This window comes from Hemibagrus wyckioides, linkage group LG24, assembly GCF_019097595.1.
Source record: "Hemibagrus wyckioides isolate EC202008001 linkage group LG24, SWU_Hwy_1.0, whole genome shotgun sequence".
Classification (NCBI taxonomy): Eukaryota; Metazoa; Chordata; class Actinopteri; order Siluriformes; family Bagridae; genus Hemibagrus; species Hemibagrus wyckioides.
Window position 1 is genome coordinate 10,427,554 of NC_080733.1, and position 20,647 is coordinate 10,448,200.

Below are 20,647 nucleotides of genomic sequence, written 5' to 3' on the forward strand. Positions count from 1 at the left end.
CTGACGTCAAAAAGAAGCATTTCCTTGTAATGCTTTGTGTGTGTGTGTGTGTGTGTGTGTGTGAGTGAGAGAGAGAGAGAGAGAGTGAGAGATAACAGGATGGTAAAGACAAAAATCCTGGGAATCAAACAAATGACGAAGTTTACAAAAAATGTGAACTCAAAGAGTCATTGGAGGGAAAAACAAACAAATGAATTATTCATTAGATCATACAAATGAAAAAGGAAAACACACACACATGCACACACACACACACACACACACATACACAGACACAAACACACATAAGGCCACACTATGCCGGACTTTCCTTACCTTGAAACCTGATGGTGTTGTTGATAAGATCCAGGATGTCGGCGATGGCATTGTACTCTCCAACCTTTACTTCCTGGCCCTCTGCAAGAGACAGAAGGAAGCTGAGAACTGCTCTGATAAGAGCTCTAGTCTGAATCACTCCTTTAGTCTGGGAGATAAAAAATGTCGGCGTGTTTTCTGATCTTTTGTATGGAGAAAGAACTCTAAGCGAATTGAGCATTAAGGCATCAAACCATGGAGATCTGTAGCAGACTTCTTCACCACTGTGCTCATTTTCTCCTATGTGCTGTTTTTGTACTATACACATGAGGTACATGTAGTCTTCAATCAACACAAGAACTGTACTGGAACTCGGTTAACTATTTGGCAAAGCTGACCAGATCACAAATAATACACATGGTACTTTTTGTAGAGAAAAACTATATAGTCCAGCGACAGCTGCTATAAAAGCTCCCCTGTCTTTTTAACAGATAATATGTCACTATAAGGCTTTCACATCAGAGTATGTGCTGTTAAATTTCTTACACTGAATACCAAAAAATAAAGTATAAAGAATCAAGCCTTGGGTTGAGTTTGATCTAGCCCAGACTTCACCCTGTGAAACACCCCGTGTTTCATATTTTTCAGCCCATAGCACTGACACTACTAAATCTGCAATGATGGAGTAGGCACAGGTGAAATAGAGTCGCAGATGTTATGAACATAATGGAGGTGTTTTATTTATTGAACCATCCTATTTTTTCTTTGGTGGATTAACTAGGTAGAGCAATGATGATGATGATGATGATGATGATGATGATGATGAAGATTTTTAAAACAAAAGGAACTTAAGTGTTCTTATGAAGATATGAATGCAATAGAGCATTATGGATGTAAAACACTTAAATGTAGAAATGTGTATAATAGATTAATTATCAGACTATTGATAGATAGTAAACTTTATTATACATCCCATGTAATAGCAGAGCCGTCACTGGTGTTGAAAAATCAGAACAGAAAGTACATTTATATTAATAACCATGCTTGCATCTGGCACAATAAATGGAGTAATGTCTTTTCTCCTATGAGGAAAAGATGTTTAAAAAAATAATGAAGCAATAACACATGAAGGCTATTAAACATTAGGTTGTGTAACTAGATATATTTGTGGTTATGTGTCCGTAGGTACCATAGAAAAAGACCTCGACTAAGAGTTCATTTCAAATTAAACCCAAGGCATCTCATATATATCAGCACTGATTTTATTGACAGTTTGTATATGTCTCATGGTTGTATTACAAGAATTGCTATAGAATGAATTACATGCACAGGGAGACCATCATGAGCAGATATGAAATGTCATCAGTCTATTTATTGCATCGCACGTGTTTATGGTCTTTCCCAGAATCAAATTAGAAGTCTCGTGATATTTTCTTTAATGAAACTGAATTTGTGTTTCTCTTTCATGCATGTTAATGTGACTGAATCGAAAAATTTGTGGATATAATAAGCAGAATGTCTTCCCCTTTTTTATTTGAATCCCCTTATTCTCTGCTCTATGTGTGGAGAGGTGGCTGAGGCTGATTGCAGCTGTCTGTGCTAGTTTTGGCCTACCGAACATCCAGCCATGCAGGCCAGCTCTCTGAGCCACAATCCGAAACACCATTACAGGCCATAGGATCTGCTAACTGCACACTCCCCAAGCTAATTACCCCCATCTCTCTCTCTCTCTCTCTCTCTCTCTCTCTCTCTCTCTCTCTCAGAGCCCACATTAGCAGTCAGCTCCAAAACATCCTGCCCCCTTAACGTAGTTTTCAGAGGCGCTCTTTGTCTTGGGTGTTTACATTGAGGTGACAATTCAGTGGCCAATACTAGGCTAATGGGTTCATGCATGCATAGCGTGTTTAATGGCTTCTTCTAAGCTAACAGCTTTTATCAGGTGAAGGCTATTGCTACAGTCAGTGAGCATTAGTTATATTTTGACATATGTTCAGTAATCAGAGTAATATAGGGTGTTAACTATGTATAAGCTTATGATTAGTGCATGTGGTAGTTTTGGAAACTATGCTGGATATTTCATCTGTTTGCATAAATGCTAACACTTCAGGAATATCCAACTGCAGTTTGTGAAGATCTAGCTACATACAATTGTCTCAACATGTCCAGATAAGCAGCATGTATAAATGGCTACAGAATTGACCTTATAACTATTAAACATTCATGATTAGAGTAAACTGGTCCCTGCATCTGCTTCTCATGCTGTCACGTAAAACACTGTGAGGAAAACACTTTCTACCCTCTTCAGTGTGATCTCACAGTTTCTTATGGTTGGCTGTTGTTGCTGTGATTGACAGGGGAGAGAGTATACCAATTCTCCCACCCTGAGAGCACTGCAAATATTGCTCCCATGGCTCCCGGCCACAGATTTCTGTGGGATCAGGATTTGCTGTCTCCGGCAAATGCTGTCACTTCAATAACGCAGAGAAGGTAAATAAATAAAAAAAATCTATGAAAATCTGTGAAACTGCTTTTCTTTTTCAAAATCATTTTCATAAATGAATGTGACTGGCTGCAACAGCAGATGCTGAGCTATGGACATTTTTTAATATGCTGATTGCGTCTGCCACAGTATTTTTCTAGTGGTTGGTTTGAACTATGCTAGGATCAGATCCAGAACATGGCCTGGTATATAATTAGTGATTATCGGAGTAATTTGGCAACATAAACTGTATATTAATGTTTTAGTAAATATTCCATGTTGTAGTCCATGTTAGTGCCATATATATGTATACACACACACAAACACACACACACACACACACACATATATATATATATATATACATAATTGAGTATGCACTCTATATGCACATTTTGAACAATATAATTAAGAGCCATAATTTCTGGTGTTCTCTCTTCATGTCTTTGTGCTGAGACATTTTTAAGACCTCCGTTAATAAAATCCGAGCATAAAACAAAGCACCAATAAGGTGAACGCTTAGATATGCAATTATCTATTAGCTATTAGTGTCTAATGCATAGTACAATATACTTTAGTGTTACTTAATAAAAAATTAAAAGGTAATATCAGTGACCTTGAAGCTTAGGGATCCCTAGTTTAAGATCCCATAGGTGTGAATGAATGTGTAAGTGTGTGAATGCTGATAAGCATAAATGTGCTGATAGTCCTATTCCGGGTATATTCCAACCTCTCTCCCAGTGTTCCCAGTATAGCTTCAGGATCCATCATGACCTAGGTCTTAGTGTTGATATAGTGCTAAACGTAGAAGGTGTCCTTGCCACTTCTGCTTTATGTCAGCTGGGCATAATTACTGATACCGCAGTGATTTTGTGTCTAAAACAATTTTGACAAAACATATGCTGGGATTCATTGCAAGGTCATCATTACCATAACTAGTTTATGAATCTCCCCCCTGCCTAGTCCAGATGGAGTTGACGAAGAGGGATATGAGAGACGGGCTCAGAGACGTATGGCAGCACTGAGCAGAGGCTCAACATCTCTTTAAATATACACGCTGGATAATTAACATGCAGCGAGACATGTGGAGAGAGGTGGGGGACAGAGATGCAGGAGAGAATATGAAGAAGATGGAAAGAAAGAGAGACAGGAAACAGAGGGACGATACACTGGACAAATTAAAAGAAAATAAATTGGGTGATTATTGTGAAAAGATAATATATTGAATTATCATTAAAATAGTATATATACTGAAACATTTAGAAAGGTGTTTCTAGTTAAAAAAAAAAGAAAAGAAAAGACATGACTCTGTTTACTTGGTGTGTGTTTTATGAGTGTATATGTGTGTGAGACAAGAGCAAGTTGGGGCAACGTGCCACTCTTATGATTATCATAGTGGTGCAGTAGCACGTTTTCTTCAGTGTGTTTTTCACCACTTATCCACGGCTGTCAGTTGTCATCAAATTGGCAGCCAGTTCACAGCTTAATAGGTTTCCCTGTCCTGGTGCTTCAAACATTCTCTTTCTCCCTCCCTCACACACACACATACACCACAAGTGTGATGAAGTAACATGCTATAGGGGACACTGCTGCAGCTCTGCACAGATGTAGATAAGACTGAAATGTTGGCTGTGGTTTATAACATGGGAATCCCCACTCAGAGATTAAATCCTGCACCCAGATCTAATCTTATCGAACTGAACCTCACACAGGACCCAGAAACCTGTTGGGTTAGAGGGATTAGTATGGGAATTCATGGCACCGTCGGTCAAACTCATGCAGCAGACAAATGCATTGCCGTGACTATGTTGGTGCTTAGAACATTACAACATGAACACACTGCTGAGGACCATGTTTATTCAAGATCTTCAAATAGGGAATAACAGTTTGATAAACAATTTGTGGATTGGAATAATAATGACAATTAACAGTAATAGAAAGTTTAGACACTCGTCCATTTTTTCAGCGGGAATATGGGTTGGGCAGCATGGTGGCTTAACACTGTTGCCTCACAGCAAGAAGGTCCTGGGTTTGAATCTCAGGTTCGAACAGGCAGGGGCCTTTCTGTGTGGAGTTTACTTGTTCTCCATGTGCCTGCGTGGGTTTACTCACAGTCCAAAAACATGTACATTTGGTTGATTGGTCATTCTAAATTGCCCATAGGAGTGAGTGTGAGTGTGTGTGGTTGTCTGTCTATATGTGGCCCTGTGATGGACTGGTGACCTGTCCAGGGTGTACCCCTGCCTTTCGCCCAATGTGTGCTGGGATAGGCTCCAGCAGATCTCCGTGACCCTAATTAGGAATAAAGCAGGTATAGAAAATGGATGGATGGAAGGAATATGGGTTTAAAAGACACATGAGATGGGAATATTTGAATACTTAACCTTAACCTTGGTTTAGCTAGCAAGTATTTCCCCAAATGCCACAAATATCTTAAAGCTCCTGGAGCTATTAATGCATTCAGGCTTTTGTTAATTGGATTTACTGAGTAATTCATATTACTTATTACATGAAGCACTTTAAGATATGGAAATGGAAAATTAATGTACACATTAGCGGGCAAAATTGTTATGAAGATACATGAAAAATATTTCACCACAAGAAAAAATAAATAAAACTAAACTTACTCTGGCACGCTTAGTAGCTACCTCAGTAGCTAGCCAACTTAGTTATGTAAAAACCTAATTAATGTATTATTGCGGAATTAAATAAGCATCCAATCTATCACCAACATTATATACTTTATTCATTTTACTCAGTTTTTTACCATAATAAAAATAACTCATTGGAATTATTAAGAAATTACAGTGAAACAAATTGGAAAGGTGGAATGTAGGTCTGGACCCAGCAACAGGTCCTGGAAGGTCATCATAACTGTTGCAAAAAGACCATCAAAAAACTTGTTTTCCTTTATTATACGTTCAACTAATTCCATTCTCTACTTTCCAGTTCAAGTTCACAGGTCGGCTATACACTGGCTCCTCCTACATTCACCTAATATTTGTGAAGGACTCAAATATAAACCATTTCACGCATGCCATGGACTTGAAATGTCACCGGTTTCCAGAATTGCTGTGTTTTTTGTATTGTGTGTTCTCATCACCTTTATCAGTTGTATAGTTGGGCAGTGTTAATCGGGACTATTGAATCTGAGTTTCCCTCTAAATAAAATCTTGTTTGTGTATTCTGACAGCTTTGATTTTTCTAAAGATTGCTGATAGACACAGACATAGGTGATATCACATAAAGACATTAATCCACAGGGGGAAACGGATATATCAGCTCTAGAGGTACTCATTTAGCTTCTATCCAAAGCGATTTACAATTGAGCTGAGCTGGTGAAGCTTATTGGTCTTGCTCAAGAGCATTCTGACAATGTTGAGATTTAGACAAACATCTTTAAGATCAGTAGCCCAAAGCCTTAATCACTGGCCCACCAGTGCCCTATAGGGAGGGGGCTTACAGGATCATTCTGTAAGCCAGAGAGTGACATACTATTTCTAATTGATCCCTGACTGCAGATTGCACTTACCTTGAAACTGTGTGAATTTGATAGTTCCCATGCGCTCTCCATTCCTGAACATCACCTGACCCTGTAAAAACACATACAATCTTCAGATAAACTGCATATGAAACCCACTTTGGCAGCTACTTAGACAAGGATGCAGGCTACAGTAAGTCATTCACATGTTTATGGCTAGGCTTATTAAGAGTAATGTTCTGCTTTACGGCTGTAGCCTTGACTCTTGGCACAGGGACAAACTGGAGTGTTTGCGTTCCAGTCTGCCATGGTCCATGGTTCTGGGCTCATTTATTAAATTAGAGGTCGGTAAATTGATCCTTTTATAGAGGCAAACATGATTAATAGTGGCAAAATTGATCGGTTAAATATTGTGAGAGCATGCCGAGGTCTCTAAGGAGGTCCAGTTCATGTTGACCAGTTGACAAGCCTGTTTCGGTTAATGAGACTGTGATCTCTGTTGACAGTCCAAAGCTGAATGCAGCGTGTCACTAAAGTCATAGTTGATTGCTTGGTGACAAAAGGCTAAAATGGATAATAGGATTTGTAAACCAATATAACACAAAACACACTGAACATTATGTATTAATGGCTGTTTGACAGGTCACTGTGGACGACTGATCAGATAAAAGAAAAAAAAACCAACAACAAAAAACCAGATACTGTAATAAGGGAGGCCATTATCCATGAAACCTCAACAGTGTGTCAAAACATTGTCTTGTGTTCATTATCTGTTAAGTGTTGAGCAAAGGCCGTGTGCCAGCTGAGTTGGCTAATGAGGCATTCGGCTGGATTTAGGTTCAATAGCACCCAGCATTACCGTGGCGATGATTAGAAGTCTGTTAGTTAGTATCCAGGGAAGGGACTGAGAGCCCATCTCATCTCTAAAGATGTTCCGCTTTGAAGTGCAGAGTAGACTAGAGTCCCTTCATCATGCGCTACTTTATTTTTGAGGCTCTGTTTTATAAATGTTTGCATTACATTAAATATTTGGACATGTGGTATTAATGACAATACTAGCAATAAAACTGAGCTTTCTCATTCCTGTCATCTAGATCCACTAAAACAAACAGTTTTTGTTGTGATGTAAAAGTATACTGTGATTTCTAGGGTTACTGATGTCTAGGTTGATGTCTAACCCTAACCCTTACCCCTAACCCAAGTCTAGTGAAGAGTGTATGTATACTGTGTGCTACCATTAATTAAAGCTCTGGCTTTAATTATCAATCACTTCCCTAAACTGTTGCTACAAAGTTGTATAGGATGTATTTGTATGTGGTACAAATTCCCTTCACTATGATTTTATTATTTTATTTCTCTTGTATATATGGTATATTTCCTGTATATACTTGCTGATTGCAAAACAGAAATGGACCTCTATACCTGCCTGCAATCAAACTTCCAAAAAGCATAGGTTCTAAGACAGAGGCAACCTTGATGACGTGTGTGTGTGTGTATGTGTGTGTGTGTGTGTGTGTGTGTGACATCCTGCAGGGAGGTAGGGGGTGTGTAAATTCTGTGCAGGTGTGAAAGTGTTTTTTGTGGCTCTATTCCCTCTCTTTTAGTTGTGATGGTAGCAGCTGAATCAGCAGGTCTCTACAAGCCTGTTTATATATATATATATATATATATATATATATATATATATATATATACCTGCTCAGCAAAAAAACACTCTCTGTTTTGCCTGAGGCTCTATAAATGGAAGAAAAAACAAATGATTTGGACCAGAAATCGTCCACCTCCACATCCCTAATCCTGTGTGTGCCTTAGTCCTGTCATTGATTTGTTACCCTGTTGTGTCTACCTGTTTTGTTTCATCTTATTATGCTTTATGTCCATAAATGTAAGCCTTAGTTCTGTGCTCTGTGTTTCCTGACTGTAACACTCTCCTATTTGTCTGTTTGTCAGATTATTCTAATTTAGTACTGTCTGCTCTTTGACCCATGCTGTTCATTATAAGTACGATTATTACATTCACCCAAAACAAAATACATACCCAGTTTATGCATATTTGTTCATTCTCATTCACATAAACACCCAGAGTATATGCTTAATGAGTCAAACGGACATTTTTCATGACAGCAGGTGGTTCTTGATCATGTTTGGTGGTGAAGAGCACCAGACTGTTGTAACAAAGCTAATAAGATTTTGCCAACTTCTCCTAAATTCACTGAGTACACCATTAAGAAAACCGATTTCAAAACCTGGCTTTTTTTTTATTTGACATTTAGAACTGTTGTTGATTTACAACATGAACATTAGGAATCAAATGAGTTTGAGGTTCAGCTTCAAAGCAGGAAAAGCTGGAGCTGGCTCTGATCCAGTCAAAAGTTCAGCAGTGGTCTAGCCCTCGATCTCTCATTAGAGTGATCCGTACTCCCCAGAGGCTTCACTGAGCTAATGTTTTACTTCCTGAAGTGTGCTGCCACTCGATCAATAGCCCCGCTCGGTGGTTTCAGACTCTGACAATGCGAGTCTGGGAGTCAGAGTTTACAGCATCAAGAGACTTGGAGTGCAGGGAACACTCAACAGTAATAATAATTCCTATAGATTCTGCATGAGTTGAGGAAAATGTCCTTTGAGAGAACAACTATAACCTTGAATTGAATTTTTTATTTATTTATTTTTTTGCAAAACTGCAGACTGCAAATAAGGCAGTTATATTGGGGCATAGCTGACATTTCAGTGCTTATTCTGCAAACTGATCAGCATGGTCATATTTTGCAGAAAACTCTCTCGCTGTGAGAAGTACCACACCAAACTAGCATTCTCCTGTAAAATACCCCACACAGCATTTTTCTATAAACTATCTTGTTTTGCTGTTCTGCTTACACTGCTGCTCTCTTTCTTCCTAGAGAGCTGTTTGTTTTACTGCGGTGATTTTCCCTCTATTATTGTGCAGTGCTGAGGAGGGAGGCTGTGTTCTCATGGCCCAGGATAGATGCTGTCAAGCTGAGTGTCTACCACACTTCACCAGGGGGACAATGATAGATGTGAAATAACCTCTAGTAAAAACCGAAGAGTGTTCAAAACAACTAATCTTGATTTACACGATATTAGCTCACATGCTTCGCTCTTTGCTACTGTACCAGCTGTGTTCACCAGCTTTACATTTTTCTTTCCGTTTTTTCTATCTCGTTCTCTTTTTTTTTTTATTTTGCATCCTATCGCTTCAGCCACACACAGACACACACAAACACACAAACACAAAGCATGTCTGCAGGCACGATGCTCCCTGCATACCAAATCTGTACAGCTCTCTCTAGCACTCACCACCCTGCAAGCTGTCTCTGTTTTTTTTTTCTATTAGATTTTCTCTTTGCTCCTGGTCTCCAATACCAGGTACTGATCTCTTACCCCCAGCCCAGACCACTACCTTTCCTCAGCCCAGTCTACACTCACTAATATCTCAGAACCAATCAGAAAACAGCTTTTATAATACTTGCGCCTGAGTAAATGTCGCTTGACATCTTAGCAAAAACAGTATGAATAGATCTCGCTACTTGCCCATAAAGTTAGAGCTTTTTTAGCGGAAACGTCCACCAGGGATGCCAAGAATTGCAGGCTCATTGCCCTCGACTGCAACAGATTTTTAAAGGATACTTAGAACATATACAATGTGAGCCTGAGCCTGTATATGGAGGAATTGTTTCTCCAAGCTTCATTGAAGATCAGTGTTGTTTTTCCTAACACATATCCATTCATGAATTTCGATGAGGTGTCGCAAGGAACATCACAGTTCATTAGAAACCTGGCTGTCAGCCTGTATTTCACACTCGCACTGAAAGACTGACAGAAGAACAGAGTCTCACCGTCACTCCGAAGAAGTTGGTTTCGTTCATCACATCCAGCACTAACTTTCCCACCTCCCGGTCATCCATGGTCTTGTTATGGTAAATGTCATGCCTCTTCTGAGGGAGAAGCTCCATTACACGGCTTAGTGTCTTCGCAATCACCCAGATGCCATCATAGGCAAAACCGTGAAATTTGCTGGCCTCAACTCCTTTTTGCTCTCGCTCTCTGTTGTACTCCCGCTCATATTCTTGGGGTGTCTGAACATAGAAAAAGCAAAGAAATTTTGGGGATTATGTTGATTTCTATAGACAGAGGTAAATGCAAACAGTAAATGCTTTGAGTCTGTTAGCTAGAAATGATCACGATTATCATTACGTCACAAGGTGCTATCAAGGATTTATAGGTTAAAATAAATCACAGAAATGTCCGAGAACTTTATAAATCCCAAGCCCAGAATCAGCTCAAAATATATAGTGTAACACATACACTATATGTCCAAAAGCAAGTGCAAACCTGGTCATCACACCTGTAAATGCTTGCTGGTCTCAACTTTGCTGCTGTAACAGCCTTCACTCTTTTGTGCAGATCTTTCACTAGATTTTGGAACATGGCTGTGGGGATTTGCTCATTCAGCCACAAAAGCATTAGTGAGGTCAGGCGCTAATGTCGGGTGAGATGGCCTGGTGCACAGTTGACGTTCCAATTCATCCCTAAGGTGTTCAGTGGGGTTGAAGTAAGGGCTCTGTGCAGGCCACTTGAGTTCATCCATATCAGCCTTGGCAAACCATGTCTTTCACTCGCTTTGTGAACTGTACTGTATTTTACGAATACAGTAGGCACTAATTTTATTTTTTATAAAATACATTGTTGTTGACGGAAAACAATGGACATGTGGATGGAAGGAAGAACTGAGGTTAACTGAAAACAAGTAAAATGCAAGACACTCACCCTTCCAGAGATTCCTTTAATCCGTTTGGCACTGAGAGGCTCAAAGTCCACACTTATGTAGCCCTCCATAGCAGTAAGCAGTTTCTTGGTGGTGCAGTTGGTAGAGTTTGCCTGCTCCCACCAATTGCCTTGGTACCATCCTGGAATGATCCACTGATACTTACTGCCATACATGTTCAGGTTATAGGCCTGGAAGGAGCAATGTTGCAGAAGTGATTTATAGCAACAATTCACTGGACACTCACGTCATATGTGATACAAACATATCATAACCCAGTCAAGACACAGAAGCAAATATATTAACTTAATATAGTTTGTAAGGTTAACAAGTGCTTTGTAAAGGTGTACATGCTTTCAATATAATGCATTTCAAACATGTGTCATTTAGATACATTAAGACCTCAACACTAAAGGTATGACCTCAGTGACAAGTATTTAAAAAATATACTCACACAACAGAAGACTTTAGAGGCCAGGTTCTCATCAAACTGGCCAATGATGATCCTCACATCATTGTCCTGTAAACATAGAAAGCAATGATTAGACACAAGCTGTAAAGATCATTCATTCATTCATTCATTTTCAGTAAGGACTTTATCCTGGTAAGTGTCATGGTGGATCTGGAGCCTATCCTGGAAACAATGGGCCAGTACAAACATTAGATGGGATGCCAGTCTATTACAGGGCATCATACATACTCATTAATGCATTCATTCACACCTATGGGCAATTTAGCAGAGCCACCTACCATTATGTTTCTGAGTGGTGGGAGGAAACCAGGAAGAAATACAGACACAGATAGAACATTAGGAACTCCTCAGACAGTATCTCAGGCCTGAATTGTGGAACTCTGCCCACTGCACCACTATGCCACCTAGTTCACTCATTTACTTTCAGTTCAGGATCGCTGTGAGTCTGGAATATACCCTGGTGTTAGGTGCGAGTCCATTGGAGGGCACCATATACACACTCATTCATACAGACAAGCAATTTATTGTGGACAAGGTGGGAGGGAACCGGAGAACCCAAAGGAAACCCATTCAAACACAGGGAAAACATTTAAAACTTCACCCAGACAGTAACCCAGGCATAGGATCATACCAGAGAACTCAGAGCAATGCTGTCCTCTGTGGCAACATGCTGCCCATGGCCATGTTAGTACAAGTCTGCTAAAACTAAATAATAAGTCATTTCTGTTCACTACATATACTTAAGTACATCTCTGCATACAGGGAAATCATATCCCATTCCCAAAACAGCACAGTGTAATCGGAAAATACTATAACATCTGTCAGAAGGGAGAAGAGTTGTGTGTGTTAAGCTTGGCTGGGCAGGACTATATTATACCAAATGACTCCATCTGTTATAGCAGAGACATTAATGTCAGAACCAAGAATTGTTTGATACCCAAAAAGGCCAGAGCACGGCTCTCTATCAGCAACCTAAATACATGCTGCCTGATTGAGTCTGTAAATAATTCAGCTCACTCTGCAGCATTGTGTTTCCACCTCGTCCAGTTCTGCATCACAAAAGATCAATCTTTCAGCAGCTTGGTACACTGAGGCACTGTAGACTGCGGGATCTAGACTCAGTACACTGAGGCACTGCAGACTGCAGGCTCTAGACTGCCCCAACATTCACATATCAGGAGACAACACTGTCTGAGTGTTTTTAAGTTTGACATGGATGTATCATATTAAACACAAATTACTGACATTTCTTTTTAAATTAGCACTGCTACAGGTGTTTCAAGAGAGGATATGGTAATATACTACATGTTATTAATAACAACAGTGTATGCAAAAAAAGGCTATAGGCCACACTGAGATGGCAATTACCAAAAGATTAGATGCCAGATATCTTAAATATTCATGAATGTAATGTCAGTAAGGAGAATAACAATGAAGGAAAATAATTAAAGGATAGAGCCACATTATAATGGAAAGATCTCCTCTTTTATCTCTTTCATGTGAAGATGAAGTCACATGACTGCATAATAAACACCTCATGAGATTTGATCTAGGTCTTATATAGTGTAAATCCCGCAGCATTACTTTATATGCTTATGAATGTTTTATCAAGGACTAGTGTAGGGACCCTTTAAATAAACCTATAACAAAAACCACCTAAACAGCATTGCGATGTTAAACAAATACACAAAATATACTGTACATGTCATAAAAAGTGTTCTTCCTTTCTGATCCAGAACGCTTTTACTGTGTAGATCTGTGTAGAAATCAATAAAATCTACATAACTGAACTATTTACTTTAGATCAGCTTGCATTTTGAACACCCAAACCCACAAGACCACAATCCAGCCAATAATTGTGCACTAATGAGCTGCTTACTTCACTCGCAACAATTTAAACCCTATAGCACTTTTCCTGCCAGTACCCACAGCCTCAAAACAATCGAGTAAATTCATCATTGAAGAAGTATGCATGGTGTGTGGTCTAACAATCTCCTGTATTCTTCCTCACACAGGCTCAGTAAGTGCCTTCAAAAACGCCTGGCTCTCCTCAATATCTCCACAGTACTTCACAACAGCCAGAGAGCATGCTGGGATATTGTAGCTTTTGTAAGGAACAATCCTGCTTTCCTTTTCAGGCTCTTCCGCATGCCTCACTCAGTGGAAACTGGTGCTCAGCCCCTCCAGTGAAAGCTTTTAACCTGTGAAAATGCTTCCAACCATCCAGGAGATCTGAGACAGTCAAATAAAGGCTGTGTCGATGCCAGTGAGACAAACTGCTCACACTGTTTGTGATATTCAACAAGCCAAAATGAATGCTAAATAAGCCAAACTGTCTTTCATTCTCTGAATACACCATTAAGCCCTATTAGTAGTAGTATTGTAATCACTGGAACTGAACAGGGGTGGACAAATTACTAGCCCAGATACAAACCGTTTACTAACGGAAGATATACATTTTTCATTCCTAGTTGCCTGACAGAGATGCGGGTTCAGTACATTGTTGATATAATGGCCTCGAACATTCTTTTTACCTCATTCATCCAACAACCCGAGAAAGGAAAATACTCTATTTTCTATTGACTTTTGTTTGTTTCAATGGGCATCAAGGTAGTGCAATGGCTAGTGTTACTGCATCACAGCTCCAGGGTTTGTAGTTCGATCCAGAGCTTGGGTTACTGTCTGTGTGGTGTTTAAATGAACCCTGGGTGTGAATGAGTGTGCCTGTCTTTGCCAGGGTGTTTTCCGTCCATCCATCATCCATGATGATGATGATGATGATGATGATGATGATGATGATGATGATTATGCCCCAATTGTTTTATGAATTTCTTGGTGATGCAATGTGCCTCAATATAGTGCCATGTGCTGTTCTATTTTGAAGCCCTCCACCTGATGGACTATTGTTACTAGGCATCTTAATTAGTATGAACAGATGCTAGACATCAGGACACGGAAACAGTGTGAGTTGAGCAAAATACTGTACAGTGCAGTGCAGAAATGGAAGCACAACACACAGTCAGCATGTGAATACTTATTAAGTGGACACTAGCCAGACACAAATAATGTATTTTGTGTCACATAACAGCCCATAGCCAAAATGTTAGCTGAAGACTATTTGCCTATTTGTGGACAGGACAAACATGATACGCTTCATCATCAGAGACATTATCAAGAGAGGACTACTTTGCATAATGTACATTAATTGCTGCTTCTTAGCCTAGTTTATTGGACTTCCAGGCAAGTAGAACATAGAACTAAGAAGCACATTAGAGCATTCAGTAGCTTAGTGGGTTAGTTAATGAATTCATGATTTGTCCATCATTGCTGTGCATGAGTCACTGTGAGTGAGGATATTTTACCCTCTGAGAGATAATATCAACAGGTTGAAAATATGGACCTACATTTCCGTGATGTTCTGTGAGCTTGAGCCCACAGAGATGCAATGCTAGTTTAGTAATATGAGTTATAATGGTTACAGAGAAAGAGTCAGAAACACTGAAAGGAAATGACTCTTCAAAAGCAGTTTGTTGAGGCATTAAGAGGAGTTAGATAATAGAAGGGAGCTGGGGAAATGGCTGAGTTCAGAGAAATCAATGGATGCATATTAGGGTAGGCAGGTACATAGATAGATAAATACAAAAAAAGACATACCTTTTCCTAGAAAACAAAGTAAACAACACACTTTGTCTTCACACTGCCCATTATTGTGAGGCACCCAAATGATTTTTTAAGCATCAAATTACTGCAGCCAATTAAACAGGCTGCCAACAACAATTCATGGATAACTCAGCCACAAAGATAATGGTTTCAAAGTGCTTCAGCTCAACTAAACATATGGGGAAGTTACAAGAAAGTTTGGAAAATGTCAAGAAAAACTGCTGGAATTCCATTGGGATAAGAAAACTGTAACTTAGAAAAAAAACACACACTGGGGGGGCTGAGCATTGCAGGAGCATTACTACGTAAGCAAAAGTATATGAGTCAAAATAAAATGGTTTAATTAATTGTAAGCAATCAACAGTAATCCATTCAACACTATAGAAGAATGGAGTTTAATGTACAGGATTTCATAATATATTCACAGAAGGATGGATGGATGGATGGATGGATGGATGGATGGATGGATGGATAGATAGATAGATAGATAGATAGATAGATAGATAGATAGATAGATAGACAATACTGTACAATACATACCTGTACAATACATACGAATTCAATCAATTAAATCAATCCACACCCCAGTACACATGAGATATAATACATCTTACACATATTATTTGTATTGTAATCTTCCAGACATTCATACTACTTGACATAATTAAGCATTTAAAATCCTACCATGCTCTGTGGCATGTATGAAAATACTGAACAGGCCCAGTTGACCTCAATTTTCTGTAAAGATCACAAGAGGAAAAGATCTAACTGACTTGGAATGAGGGTTCATTAATGGGGAATGGAGCTGCAGTCCCAAAGACTGCTCAACTGTCTCAGTATTTTAATATGAACAGTGGCATGTGCATTTACATTTAGGGGATCAAGTTCTTCAGGTGATAAATAATTGGATATGATGAGAGCGTTCGCAACAACAGTTACACAGAGAGGGGTATTATAACAGTGTTGGAGTGCATTAAACTTTCATTACAAAGACAAATGCAGATTTGAGTGATGCAAAAACACAGGCACTGGTATACAGAGATGTGGAAAAAAAGTGATATGGTCAGATGAGTCATCCTTCACCATATTCTCAACAAGTGGGCGAGTGCATCTGTGGTGCACACCAAGAGCATGGTACAAACCTGAATGCTAGAACTATACAGTGGGGGGTCTGGTTTCCCATAAAGCAAAGGGTCATGATAATTAAATACGAAACTCTACTGACTGATCAAATTCATACTATGATGAAACAGTTCTATCCATAAGCATGACTCCACCTTGATGCTACTCACACTGTACATAATGAACGGTTTAATGAATATTAAATCATATGTAAAGGCCTTCATATGGGAGATTCTGGACCAACACACTAGACAGTGTTCACCACCTCCACCACCACCATCAGAACATAAACTTAAAGAGTATCTTTTGTAGAATCTCATGCATGATTGAGTATGGTTGCAGAGACTTATAGCTTCTATACCAGGGCACACTGAATGTGTTCTAATGTCTTGTCATGGTCCAACACCTTGTTAGAAATGTTATGTTGGCTTTTCATTTATTTTAATACGGAAAATGTAAAGTATTTGTAGTTCAGAAATACAATATATTCTCTGACTTACCTTCAGTTTATTCACATTAACACAGGGGTCGTTAGAAAAGCTCTCAGTGTCTGCTATCTGGATATCTGCCTTCTCAAGCTCGTTGGTCAAATCGTTGCGCACCTGCAAGACAGAGAGGGGGGGGGTGTTAGTAGATGAGGAATGGTGTACAGTGAGCCAGCCAAAACCAATCTTCTTGATTTATGCCTCAGTTCACTCTAATCTCCGGTGGATCTGACACCAGAGACATGCTGTTCACATCCACAACAGCTTCAAGTCTGTGAGACCTGTTCTTTAGCATCCTGCTGTTCCCCCACTGGGGTTTGGACATGACTGGGCACTGCCTTCATCACCCCCTACAGTCATCAATTATGCCTGCCAGTGAATATTTATAAAAAAAATAAAAATAAAAAAAGGGATCTATACTGTTTTGTATGTATCATGTAACCTTGAAAGTACAAGCACAGTCATATGCTGTTTGTTGTGCTGTGATATATAACAAAGCTATCCAAGAAGCTCTTTTCAGAGCAGAAAACCATGTGAGAGAAGCTCAGACATCGTCATGAGAAATGGATCCCAAATATTGCTCTAATAGGCAACTTCACTCTAGACATCAGACATTGTGGAAGATTGAATTAAGATTGATCACAGGGCCTTGTTCTTCTTCGGCACTGGATGGCATCCATAACTTTTAGTGCTTTCCCAGAGCACTCAAATAGTAGATAGAGAGCTCAAAGTGAAAGCATGCTAACTTGAAAGATGGACTGTGAAAGATCTTTCTCAGGCTTGAACCAAAAAGAACCAGGGAAGCAGTAATTAAGTTGAAGTTCATGCACTGTCGGAAAAATGCTTCATGCTTCAGCTATCGGAGTCACATTTAGGCACACAGGGGGCAACTTTCCACAATAATATACATATAAATGAAGCTAAAAGTCAGTGAACAGCAGTATAAACCGCTATAAACTGCCACTACAGTCTCTGGTAAGAGCCAAAGGTGACTATAAACCAAGTGCATTACACATTTTGATAATAGCACTCAAGGAATACTAGGCACATGTTTATGGGCTTTATTATCTTGTGTATACTGTGAAGCCAACCATCCATTCAGACCTCACCATAAATGGATGGCATGATACATAGAGCAAATATAATTTAAAAATACTAATGTTAAACATGACCTGAATACTTTAATAACACAAGATCATAAAGCAACACCACTTAAAATAATCCCTTCAGTGACATCTGACATAAGCCTATTTAAACATTTATAAAGGCTTATTGCATCAGGTGCCAGCCTTCAAAAAGACTGTTTGCATATTGTCATGATGATGAGAACTGAAATAGATTACTCGTAATGCAGTGACTCCACAATGACAGGGTTATGAATGTGTTCAAGTTTTGAAAAAAGAAGATTTTTGGAAGTTACCATAATGTCTTAAACATATATCATTAAATATCCATGTCACTTGACTCAATTGACATCATGTTACCTTGACAACAAAAGTGACAAAAGTCTTTTCTTTACAAAAAGTCTTGTAGGGTTCATAGAGTGCTTATGAAATAGGGGTCATAAAGCTCTATGCACACATTCTTGGTTTATATCATTGGTCAGAGAGTTGTCATGTTTAGCCCCTGGTTAGTATAAGGTTTCATATGAATGCAGATTTAATTCAGTTGCCATAAAGGGTTCAGAAATGTTTGATGTGACTATTAAAGTCTTTCTGTAAGTATTAACTACTTTCACACAGCTGCATGAACTGTGTGTCATGTGATTTATTGTCCTATATTGTTCTGATGTAGTGAGCATATTGGCAGCCTAAAGGATATTCTGATAAATCCTGAATATCCAGTTAATCCATGTGATAGTGTGTGTACCAGTGTGAGTGTGAAAAAAACAAATAGTGGAAGTTTACATGAGAGTGTAGGTCTCTAGGTGTGTGTGTGTGCGTGCGTGTGTGTGTGTGTGTGTTGCAGCATCCCAGACCCTGAGGCTCCATAATGGTTAAAGAAGTGTGAGACTGGTGAGAGAAATTATCAGGTGAATGCTGCAAAAAGGGCTCCAAAGGATTACAGGATTTGAGTCTAAAGCTGAGAGAGATAAGCGTGATGTGATGAAATTTATAATGCATTTAGGCAGTGACCTGTCAGCTGAACCCAGCCTAAAAAGAGTAAACAGGAAGCAGCATGACAGTACATAGATGTGAGGCAGTGTTGGCTACCAGCTAGTGCCACTTTAGGCTCGTTTACTATCAACTACAACTATTTATCACTTACACGCAGTTCGATGAGCAAATGCAGCGTAACAGCAGACCAACCATTACCATCCAATTACATTACACTCCCTTTACAGTCTTTCTGTTGTTGTACTTTGAGAAGAGTCCAGCAATTCTCCAGAAAGCCAAACAAGCCTGTTTGTCTCATAACACTTCTGCTGAAGACCAATGATAAATTACAGGGCAGGCTCAAGTGGGGCCTTGTTGTTTTAGCCTGTAGTTTTTCCCACCCTTTTGAAATGCACAGTGCTCCATCACATGTCCTCCAGCATTCAACCCCCCCACCCCAGTTCTGCCTCGCCTCCAGCTGATCTGACCTCTATCCTGTGAGATTCGCACACAGAGGATGTTGAGACATCAGAAGGTGTGTGTGTGCCAGGCAGTATCTGTCATGAGCCAGGAGGCCAACAAGGGGATAGCAGATTGATAACACTTCCAAATGTCACAAACATCTGCATTGTTTTCCATTTGTCACACACAGACAGAAAGGACCATGCGACGTGCTTCCTTTTAAAGCTGTAATGGTGCAGCAAGTGGGTTCGGCCCTGAAATAAGCATAATGTGCATATATAAGATGAGCTCCTGAGTGCTCATGTACAATTTGTAAAAGTCATAAATGTTGAAATGTTTGGACATTTTTTAGCCTTTTAAGTACCTTGACTAGCACAGAAGCAAAAAAGAGTGTATTGCAAAGTTCTCAGATAGCTAGTTAAATCAATCCAAAATTAGAATGTGGCAGTGATAACAAGAATTTTTGCAGCTACAATTATAATTACAGGTAATGGTAACACAGTGGTGTTACAGATCTGGACAGAAACCACCATGACAACTCGCGACAATATACAATACTATATCAGCTATTACATGTCTAAGATGTCGTTATGCCTGTCTTAAGATTGAAAATATTTGATGAAGCGCACATCTTCATAAAATGTACAGAGTAGTTCAGTTGCAAGGCAAAACACAGAGTATATATCAGTATGATCGTTCTAATTATACTACATATCTTTTCTGAAAAGGAAAAGCTTCTCCTTTAAATTTTCTTCACAAACATAAGAAGTTATTTTTGTCTTTGCTGTGTGGTTTTATTTTAATAACTTTATGAGGCAGTAATATTTGATAACTTGTTTCACATTAAATGTAACTTTAAGCATAAAAATAGTATATGTGTAACTGAAGAGGAATAAAACAATTTATTGATTATTTTCATATCCTTGTCATGCGCTATTCCTTACATATAGCGCATGTCTTACTATAATGCTCTTTAATATAATGGTTTATAGTATCTCGTACTTATAGGACTACATTGTGTTTGTATGAAAGAATAGCACAGCCAGAATAATATTTACCACCAGTAATAAGTGGACCTCTCTTTACAATTGCTTAATTTCAGTGAGCGAGATCACTGAATGACAGGATTTATCCCCTATCCTTTGAACTGTCTCTCTGAAGCTGATTTATGTGCCTTTCAACAGATAACAGCAATTGTGCTACTTGAAAGGTTGTCATTTTGCTGTGACATGACGCTGAATGATCCCTCATATGTCCAATATTTATCTTTGTGACCTCGAAATAAACGCCCATGGCTGGATTATGATTGCAAT

At 39.1% G+C, this 20,647-nt stretch overlaps 1 protein-coding gene across 1 annotated transcript in view; it reads right to left on the reverse strand.

Moving 5' to 3' along the window:
* The window catches only part of gabbr2 (gamma-aminobutyric acid (GABA) B receptor, 2), a 177,112-nt gene that overhangs the window by 55,536 nt on the left and 100,929 nt on the right, over positions 1-20,647 (reverse strand). Inside the window, exons 4-9 of the mRNA XM_058377129.1 lie at positions 16,792-16,893; positions 11,492-11,557; positions 11,040-11,228; positions 10,109-10,348; positions 6,306-6,366; positions 316-396 (exon numbers count right to left, since the gene is read on the reverse strand). Of these exons, the coding sequence (XP_058233112.1) occupies positions 316-396; positions 6,306-6,366; positions 10,109-10,348; positions 11,040-11,228; positions 11,492-11,557; positions 16,792-16,893 (739 nt within the window). The remainder of the gene's footprint in view (positions 1-315; positions 397-6,305; positions 6,367-10,108; positions 10,349-11,039; positions 11,229-11,491; positions 11,558-16,791; positions 16,894-20,647) is intronic.